Raw genomic sequence first — 10,653 nt, forward strand, 5'->3', positions numbered from 1 at the left:
CTTTTTTTTTTTTTTTTTTAAGTACATAAAATAATGATTATTTTTAGAATTGGTGCTGTCTTGGATTTGATGAAATGTGGCATTTTGTCTTAACTATTGAGGTTGTCTTATTTAGTTCATGTGGATTTATTGTTGGGATTAACATGGCTAATTTATTGAGCAGATGAGATACTTCTGTGTGCCAGAATAGGCATTCTCCTATGCCCTTGTCATGTATTATGTGACTTTCTATAGTGCCTATCACTAAACAGTACTAAAATAGTAGCTATTACTGTAATTCATTTGTATAACTATTCCCTTTAAGCTTCATAAAATCCCTGTGAGGTGATGGTTGTTCCAGTATTTATAACGGAAGATTCTGAGGCACAGAGGGGATTGTGTAATTCGGCAGTGTAGCTTATTGATAGCACTTTACCACGCTACTTCTAGCTCTCCTCATTAGAGCAGAAGGTGAATGACCCTTCAAAACCATTCCACAGCCAGTGGTTCCATCTGGTTGATTGTCTGCTGCTGTTCCTAAGCCTGTCCGCCTTTCTAGTGAGTAGCCTCTGCCAGTGGGCTACAAGTGCATTTCGAGTTCAGGCAGTGTGTAGGCCTCACCCAGCTTTTCCTTTCCATGGCACGCTCTCAAGTCCCCTCTGTGTGCATGCCAGGGAGGTATGGGTCGTCTGGACCTCTTTGGACTCTCCTTGTGGATGTGTAGATTACTTATCAAGGCTTCCGATGGCTGTCTTATTTTCCAGATTTTCCTGTTAAATATCTGGCTAGTTTTCCAGTTCATTGCTTGTCCCAGCCAGGACTGTAACCTCAGGCTTGAACAGCTGGTCTTCCCTGTTTACTTGCCAATGAGATCACTAATGTTACTGACAGCATTGCAGGACTTGGGGTTTTTCCATGCTGCATTCCTTGTCGAGCCATTCCTCTCCTTGGACCAGGTGCAGTGGCTCACGCTTGTAATCTCAGCACTTTGGGAGGCTGACGCTGAAGGATTGCTTGAGCCCACGAGTTTGAGATCGGCCTGGGCAATATAGTGAGACCCTGTCCCTGTCCTCCCATTTCCCACCCCAAAGAGTCAGTTCTCTCCAGCAGAGAAACTGCTGGCTTTTGCAGCCTGTCGCCTTCCCCCCAGCAGAACAACTTGCAGACTGAACTGGGGTTGGGGATCAAAGCAGCTTGAGGTGAGAATTCCACATACTCTACTCTTCTGTTCTTAACTTGAAGCCAGTAGATTTTCATGATAACCTGCTTCTCTATTTGGTGTGTACCTTTGTTTGATTTCCAGAGCCCTGAAATAGTTGTTTGGGCATTTTTTTCCAGGTTTATTGTTGTGTTTGGAGGAAAAATTTGTTGAGCTCCTCACTTGCCATTGTCCATTGTCTCTCTCTGGACTACTTACTCTGGTATCCATGTTTTTAAACCTTTTTTCCCCCTATATTTTTATTTTTATCTCTCTGTGTTACATTCTGTGTGATTTCTTCTTCTAAGGAAGGTTCTTCTCCTGCCCCTCATGGCAGCCTTCCCTACAGACATGTATGGTGAGAAGTTTGGTGGATTTAGTTTAGTTTCACTCACGCTCTTTGGGCATATAGCCCTTTTGTGGTCCCAGCTCAGTGTGAAGTGGGACTTCTTTTATATATGAGTGGGGCTGGGCCTGGCTCTTGATTACATCCTAGTCTCCCTTTAATACTGCCAAAGCCTAAGTTTGTATAGGTCAGCGATAGCTTCACGACAAAGCCCTCGAGGGCTCCACTGATCTTTCTGGGTTCTTTCTTCCCTGGCTTGGAGATTCTTTGGTGGTAGTGGTGATTATTATTTTAAGAATGTAGCCGGGCTCGGTGGCTCAGCCTGTAATCCCGTGCCTTTGGGAGGCTGAGGTGAGTGGATTGCCTGAGCCCGCGGGTTCAGGCAGGGACCTCATCTCTACAATAAAATAAAAAATTTAGCCGGGCGTGGTAGCGTGCACCTGTAATTCCGGCTACTCGGAAGGCTGAGGTGGAAGGATCACTGGAGCCCAGCTGGTCAAGGCTGCAGTGGCTGGGAGCAGCCACTGCACTCCAGTCTGGGCGACAGAGTGAGACTCCAACTCAAAAAAAAAAAAAAAATGTTTTAGCCCACATTTTAGTTGTTTTCAGTGGGAAGATTGTCTGCCCCACCATTATCAGAAATGGATGGCTCCTTTCCCTTCATCCTTGGGCCATGTGTTTATATTTGGTATTTACACAGATATTTACCCGGGCCAGAGCTCTCCATTCCTTCTCCTCGATCCAAGCTCTGTCTGGTATCATTTCCCTTCAACCAGGACTTATAACATTTCTCATAGTGTCAGCCAGCACGGTTATTCCTAGACCTTGATGTTATCTCATATTTAAAGGACTGCTGAAATGATTAAAGTGAGATAGAGACTGGGGATTATTATATGAGAACAGAATTCTGTTGATCTTAGAGTGAAATTCTTGCATGACTGGAATTTAGTTTTTATACAATACAGTATAAAGCTGATTGCATAAATGTGCTTACTGTGTTAACATCATGCTCTTTGTGGTAGTATTTCAGTGTTGATCCTTCCCCCCCATCCATACACACACACTGTGGCCAGGGGGAAAAAAAACCCTACCACAAAGCCAAGAACAGTTACCCTTATATGAAGACTCTTGGATTTACAGATGTGTATAATGTGAAAATTGCTAATTTAATGAGATTGGTTATGTTGACATTCAGCAATAAAAGCCCTAACATTTATTTACTCTGGGGGACATTAGTGAAAGTGATGCATTGTAGTTCATTTCTGTTGATATTATTAAAGCATCTTCACATTTTCACTTTTCAGAGAGTGTTTCAAACGATCTGGATGGTTTTCTTAATGAAAAAAATCTTTCAAGAATGACCTTGTCATTCTTTAAAACATTTCAGTGGCCCCATGTCTTGTACAGAGTCAAGTTAGCAAGGCATAAAATATCCTCAAGCTTGGTCCCTTGTTTCTCTCTCCCAGCTTTGTGTCCTGTTGCTCTTGTGTTGTGCTCTAGCAGCTATTCTCAGTTCTGTGACCACACCTTGGCATCTCACACCTGTGAGTCCTTGTTTTCCTTTGCCTGGAATGCCTTATTTTAACTTGGTGAAATCCTACTTGTGTGAAAGCCAAGTTTCACAGTCTCTGTAATGTCTTCCCCTGTTCCTTCAGAGTTTATCATTTTTTCCTGGTGTTACTATGTAGCCTTTTACATAATTTTGTTATTAAACTTTTCATAAAACAATGTAATTATTTCAATAAAGGTTGGAATCCAACAATATGTTGGAGGCATTTTGAGGGCATTGTCTGTGTGTTGGCTCTTAATAATCATGTATTAAGTGTTGAATAAATGGATAAATTTCCATATGAAGTCATGCCAATGAGAGATGGGAACATATGCTTCTTCTAATGACTATAATAAGTAAGTAGAGAAATTCGAAAGTACCAATTATTGCCCCTTTTGTGTTAATTGGAGTGTCTTCTTGGTTCAGTTAAGACTGCAATTTAGTGTATTTGTAAGGTCTTTTGGTTTTTAAAAACAGAATGATTTACCATCTAATTGAAATAATTGTAAACAAGGGTCTTCCTAAAGTATGTTTTCATTTCCATCAACAGAATCCAACGTGGCGGAGTCTCGATTTTGGAATAATGCCAGACCATCTTGATACATCTGTGTCTTGTTTTGTGGTGAAGATATGGGGTGGAAAAGAGGACATCTACCAGCTGTTGATTGAATGGAAAGTCTGTTTGGATGGGCTGAAATACTTGGGTCAGCAGGTAATTTTTAGACTGTGGCTTCAAGTAGTTGTCATCTCCAAATTAACCTGTCCAACCTTTCTGTTGAGTCTTCTGATTCTTCATTTCCTATTATCAAGGGAGACTTTCATGACTGTTTACTTATGTTACTAAGAGAGAGACCTTTATGATTGTTTTCATATGTTATTATTTACTTATGTTGTTATGTTTGAATCATTGCCCAGTTAAAAAAAATACCTTTAACAGAAAAAACTTATGAAGAAGTACTCTAAACTGCTTAATTTAAGAGAGAGAGACAGAGAGAGAGAGAGAGAGAGAGAGAGAGAGAGAGAGAGAGAGAGAGAGAGAGTGTGTGTGTGTGTGTGTGTGTGTGTGTGTGTTGGAAATAATACGCTTTCTCCATATTCTTCATTATAATGTTCTGCTTTGTTATTGTGGAACAGTCCAAAGGGAAGTGTTTTGCTTTTTCCATTTTCTTGGATGTCTTCCCCTAGAATCTGAAAATTAAGTTGAGACCAGGTATGGTGACTGAGGGAGGAGGATTGCCTGAGCCCAGGAGTTCAAGACCAGTCTGGGCAATATGGCAAGACCTCATCTCTATGAAAAAAAAAAAAATTAGCCTGGTTTGGAGATGTGCATTTTTAGTCCCAGCTAATGGGAGTCTGAGGTGGAAGGACTGCTTGAACCCAGGAGATTGGGGCTGCAGTGAGCTGTTACTGTGCCACTACACTTCAGCCTGGGTGACAGCGAAACCCCAACTCAAAAAAAAAGAACCAAAAACTAAAAAAGAAAAGAAAATTAAGTTAAAATAAGGAATACACTATTAAACACCTCTCTTTTGTCCAACAGAGTTGGACTATCCAGGAATAAGCACAGCATGACAAATGCCTGGCTTGTGTACTGCTACCTGTTTCCTACCTTTGCTGTGCACAGGGCTGATGCAGCTGTGATCACAGCACTCTTCCAGCTTCGCTCAAAAGTAGCTCCACGATCCTTTCTAGCACAATGTTTCAGGATGCACCTAGCAATCTATCAGAATTGCAAATGAAATGAAACCTACTTGCCGTCCCCAGACATAGGTTATTACAATTCATGTTTATAGCAATCTTGTGAAGGTTGATACTATTGCCTTTATTTTCCAGATGGAAAAATTGAGCCTTAGAGAGTTTAAGAAACAACTCAAGTTCACCCAGTTAGGTGAAGCCAAGATTTAAACTCAGAACTGACTGATTTATAAATTCATTTTCTTTGTGCTGTACTGTACCGGTATATACATGTGGTCCTTTTAATTAATTAATTATTTATTTTTTTGAGTTGAAATCTCTGTCACCCAGGCTGGAGTGCAGTGGCATATTCATGGCCACTGCATCCTAGACCTGCTGGGTTCAGGTAATCTTCCACCTCAGCCTTCCAAGTAGCTACAGGCGTATTCCAACCACACCTGGCTAATTTTTTGGTTTATTGTAGAGACAAGGTCTTGCTGAGTTGCCCAGGCTGGTCTTGAACCCATGGACCCAGGTAATCTTCTCACCTCTGCCTCCCAAAGTGCTGGGATTACTGGTGTAAGTCACTGCTCCTGGCCCGTCTTTTTTTTTTTTTTAAAGCTATTTTAGTTTCAAGGACTACATGTGTAGGTTGTTTACATAGGTATATTGTATGATGCTGAGGTTTGGGCTTCTACTTAGCCCATCACCCAAATGGTTAGCATGGTACCCATGGGTGGTTTTTCAGCTGTTACCCCTTCTTTCTCTCCCTCCCCCAACCTCTTTTAGAGGTAACGCTAAAATGTTAGCCATAGATTATCTACAGACATCCTTCTTTATTCAGTATTTATTTATTTAGAGTCAAGAGTCTCACTCTTGCCCAGGCTGGAATACAGTGACATGACAATGGCCATAGCAGCCTCGACCTGCTGGGTTCATGCAGTCCTCCCATCTCAGTCCTCTAAGTAACCAGAACTACAGGCACGTACACCACACCCAGCAAATTTTTTATTTTTATTGTAGAGATGAGGTCTCGCCGAATTGCACAGGTTGGTTTTGAACCTCTGAGCTCAAGCAATTCTCTCATCTCTGCCTCCCAAATTGTTAGGATTATAGGCATGAGCTACTGTACCTGGCCACTTTCTAATATTTTTCTAAAGAAACAATTCTGCATTTTTTCCAGATAAAAACAAACAACAACAACAAAAAACCCCTCTGTCCTCATTTTGCTTGCCATACCTATATTAAAAAAAAATTTTTTTTTATAGAGACAGGGTCTCACTATATTTAGGCTGGTTTTGAATTCCTGGGTTCAAGCAATCCTCCCTTCTTGGCCTCCCAAAGTGCTAAGATTACAGATGTGAGCCATCATGCTTGGCCTATATTTTTTTAAAAATTTTTTTAACTGTAGTTACTTTGTGCAGTAGATCTCTTGACCTTATTCCTACTAAGTTAAATTTTGTATCCTTTGACCAAACTCTCTTCAAGGTAACCACCATTCTACTCTCTACTTCTATCAGTTCAACTTTTTTAGATTCCTTATATAAGTTAGATCATGCTCTTTCTCTTTTTTTTTTTTGAGTTGGAGTCTCACTCTGTCGCCCACACTGGGGTGCAGTGGCCACTCCCGGCCACTGCAGTCTCGACCTACTGGGCTCCAGCGATCCTTCCGCCTCAGCCTTCCAAGGAGCTGGAACTATAGGCGCTTGCTACTACGCCTGGCTAATTTTTTGATTTATTGTAGAGATGAGGTCTCGCCAAGTTGCCCAGGCGGCTCTCAAACCCGCAGGCTCAGGCAATCCACTCACCTCAGCCTCCCAAAGTGCGGGATTACAGGCTGAACCACTGAACCCGGCTGCTCTTTCTATATATACACAGCGTGCCGCTCTGTCACCCAGCCTGGAGTACAGTGGCACGCTCACGGCCACTGCATCCTTGACCTACTGGGCTCAGGCGATCCTTCTGCCTCAGCCTTACAAGTAGCTGGAACTACAGGTGTGTGCCACCATGCCCAGCTAATTTTTTTATTTATTGTAGAGACGAGATCTCACCATGTTGCCCAGGCTGATCTCGAACCCGTGAACTGAGGCAATTCTCTCGCTTCTGCCTCCCAAAGTGCTAGGATTAAAGGCATGAGCCATTGTGCCTGTCTCTCTCCTTATTTTTATTTATTTTTTTGTCCTTTTTTAGTGACCAGAGCAGTGTATGTATTATATATGTTACTTTTTGGGGTTTTTTTGAGACAGAGTCTTGCTCTTTTGCCCAGGCTGGAGTGCAGTGGTGTGATCATACCTCACTATAACCTCAACCTCCTAGACTAAAGTGATCCTCCCATTTTAGCCTCCAAGCAGCTAGGGCTACAGATGTGTGCCACCATGCTCAGCTATAAAAGTGTTCCTTAACCAAATGCTAATCTCCTACAATGCTTAAGTCTTTTTATTTTTTCTTCTGTTTTAGGACTGGTCTTAATTTAGAAAATAATGACTTTTGGTTTAGGGCCTTTGTCTTCTTTTTTAGTGCCTTTAGACAAGCCAACCAGATCCCTGCTCTAAGGCACACACCATCTATTGTCCTATAAGCCATATTGGGTTGTCTGTGGATAGACTGATATTTTAGTTTCTTGTTTCTCATTCATCTGAAAGTATATTTCTTGGAAGATGGTGCTTCTTAACACTGTAGTTACAGGGTTTAAAGCCTATAGGGAGCTTTTTGGGTCACTGCACATGGCTTTCATTGTGTTTTTCAACTCATACATTCCTTAGTAATTGTATTCTTGACATACCCAAATGTTCTAGTGTCTAACTTGCCCTAATTTCAGAGAATTGGCATTCAGATGTCTTCTTACTAAGTTAGTTATGCTGGTGTAACAGAATAAAAATAAGAGAATAAGAGAGAGAAGATAATGTGTTTTAAGTCAACTAGAAAGTTAGTATCATTGTAGAAAGCAATAATGTATCTATGAAATAGGTCCTTTTAAAGTGGGCACTTCACCGGCCTCCGTGGCTCAGCCTGTAATCCTGCGCCTTGGGAGGCCGAGGTGAGTGGATTGCCTGAGCCCGCGGGTTCGAGACCCGCCTGGGCAACTTGGCGAGACCTCATCTCTACAGTAAAATTTTAAAAATCAGCCGGGTATGGTAGCACGTGCCTGTAATTCCGTCTACTCAGAAGGCTGAGGCAGAAGGACCGCCAGAGCCCAGAGGGTTGAAGCTGCGGTGGCTGGGAGCGGCCACTGCCCTCCAGTCTGGGCGACGGAGTGAGACTCCAACTCAAAAAAATAAAAAATAAAAATAAATAAATAAATAAAGTGTGCAGTTCAATGAATCTGACAAATGTATGGAGTCAAGTAACCATCCCCATAATAAATAAAGCTGCTTTGAATATTTAATTTAGGTCTTTGTGTTGACATATGTTATTTCTTTTGGGTAAATACCCAGGAGTGGAATTGCTGAGTCTAATGCTAAGTGGGAAATTGTTAAATGGTTTTGCAAAGTGACAGTAACATTCTGCATTTCCATCAGCAGTATACGATAGGGACCCCAAAAAACTGGAATTATCTTTTGGAGGATAGGCCCCTTGTAGTATAGGCTTCCCCTGCTAGGTAAGTGTTCTAGAAATCCATCTGTACCCATGCACCAGGTAGTATTGTTGTGAGAGGCTGCAGGCTGTGTTTGGCTTCAGTGAAATTTTTTTGGAGATTCTTTCAGCACATTTGCCCATTTCATGATGGATGATTTAAAAGCACACCTGCCCACACTGTGCTGAGTGTTCAGCAGTTTTTGACCAAAAACCACTTGAGCCTTGTGCCCCACCCTCTCTATTCACCTGATCTCACCCCTAGTGACTTCTTTCTGTTTCCTTGGATGAAAAAATCCTCCAAGGGAAACATTTTACTGATGTGGAAGAGGGGAAACCAAAAACAGCAGAAGCACTAAGAGGCATCAAAATTGACAAGTTCAAAAACTATTTTGAGCAGTGGAAAAGCGTCTAGATAGGTGTATTGCATCAAACTCGGAGAGCACTTTGAAGGTGACCGAAGTTTAAATATGTAAAAACAAATACACAATTTTTAATACATAAATTCCATTTTTTTGGATCTCTCTTTGTATAACAATTTCTCTTTTTTTTTTTGAGTTGGAGTCTCACTCTGTCACCCAGACTGGAGTGCAGTGGCACACTCACGGGCCACCCCAGCATTGACCTGCTGGGTTCTGGCGATCCTTCCACCTCAGGCTTCCAAGTAGCTGGAACCACAGGCACACGCTACCATGCCCAGCTAATTTTTTATTTATTGTAGAGACGAGGTCTTGCCAAGTTACCCGGGCTGGTCTTGAACCAATGGGCTCAGACAATCCATTCGCCTCGGCCTCCCAAAGTGCTGGGATTATAGGCTGAGCCACTGAGCCTAGCCTGTATAATAATTTCATTTGTTTCATATCTTTGCTAGCACTTGTTATTGTCGGTCTTTTTTTTTTTTGAGCTGGAGTCTCACTCTGCTGCCCAGGCTGGAGTGCAGCCTCGACCTGCTGGGCTCAGGTGACCCTTCTGCGTCAGCCTTCCTAGTAGCTGGAACTATAGGCACGTACCGCCACGGCTGGCTAATTTTTTAATTTATTGTAGAGATGAGGTCTTGCCAAGTTGCCCATGCTTCTTGAACCTGTGGACTCAGGCAGTTCTCTCACCTCGGCCTCCCAAAGTGCTGGGTTTATAGGCATGAGCCACCGCGCCTAGTTATTGTCAGTTTTTTAAATTGAAGCCATTTTAATGTGTTTGAAGTTGTATCTCATTGTGGTTTTAACTAATTTTTCCTAATGATGAAATTAAATTAAGCCTTGTAAAAATTTTGTCTGTGACCTCTTTCTCTGTGTTTGTGTATGTGAATATGTGTGAAGTATTTGTTTTTTTATTATTATTATAAAGATGTGGGGTACGATTCAGGGTTAGGTATACAAACATTGAATATGAAGGTACCCTTGTTGATGAGGTATGCCCCTCCCTCCCCTAGCAGTATCCCTCAACTGCCAATCCCCCCCCCCCAATTTCCTATTACTACCAAATGCTTTATTCTAGTATTATAATCGTTCAAGGTCCAGTTATGAGTGAGAACATATGGTACTCTGTTCTTTGTTTCTGTGATAGATCATTGAGTGCGATCGACTCCAAATCCATCCAAGTTACTATGAAGCCCATATATTTGCCCTTCTTTATGGCTGCATTACATTGCATTGTGTATATGTACCACATTTTCTTTATCCATTCCAGCTTCGATGGGCAACATGGTTGGTTCCATGTTTTTGCTATGGTGAATAGAGCTGTAACAAACATATGTGTGCAGGTATCTTTTTTGTAGAATGATTTGAGTTCCTCTGGGTATATTCCCAAGAGGAGAATTGCTGGATCATATGGAAGGTCAATTTCTAGTTCTTTCAGAAATCGCCACACTGTCTTCAAAGATGTTGCACTAGTTTGCATTCCCACCAGTAGTGTAGAAGTGTTTCTTTTTCTCCACATCCTTGCCAGCATCTGTTGTTGTTTGTTTTATTAATGATGGCCATTCTTACAGGGGTTAGGTGGTATCTCAATGTGGTTTGGATTTGCATTTCTCTGATGGTGAGTGAGGCTGAGCACTTTTTCATGTGTCTGTTGGCTGCCCGTATATCTTCTTCTGAGAAGTGCCTGTTTATGTCTTTTGCCCACTTTTTAAAGGGGCTGTTTATTTTTTTCCTTTCAGCGCATTTGAGTTCCATGTAGATCCTAGATGTTAGGCCTTTGTCAGATATACAGTGGGCAAATTTTGTTTCCCATTCTGTGGGCTGTCTCCCTGCTCTCTTGATGGTTTCTTTTGCTTTGCAGAAGCTTGTTAGTTTGATAAGGTCCCACTTGTCTATCTTATTTCTTAAAGTATTGGCC

At 41.8% G+C, this 10,653-nt stretch overlaps 1 protein-coding gene across 2 annotated transcripts in view; it reads left to right on the plus strand.

Moving 5' to 3' along the window:
- Positions 1-10,653, plus strand: part of UVRAG (UV radiation resistance associated) — a 303,419-nt gene that overhangs the window by 22,076 nt on the left and 270,690 nt on the right. For both annotated transcript variants that reach the window (XM_021712220.1, XM_008057822.1), the window contains one exon: positions 3,623-3,784. In XM_021712220.1, the coding sequence (XP_021567895.1) occupies positions 3,656-3,784 (129 nt within the window). In that variant the 5' untranslated portion in view covers positions 3,623-3,655. The remainder of the gene's footprint in view (positions 1-3,622; positions 3,785-10,653) is intronic.

Source organism: Carlito syrichta, unplaced genomic scaffold (genome assembly GCF_000164805.1).
Source record: "Carlito syrichta isolate Samal-C Ts95f unplaced genomic scaffold, Tarsius_syrichta-2.0.1 Scaffold303134, whole genome shotgun sequence".
Classification (NCBI taxonomy): domain Eukaryota; kingdom Metazoa; phylum Chordata; class Mammalia; order Primates; family Tarsiidae; genus Carlito; species Carlito syrichta.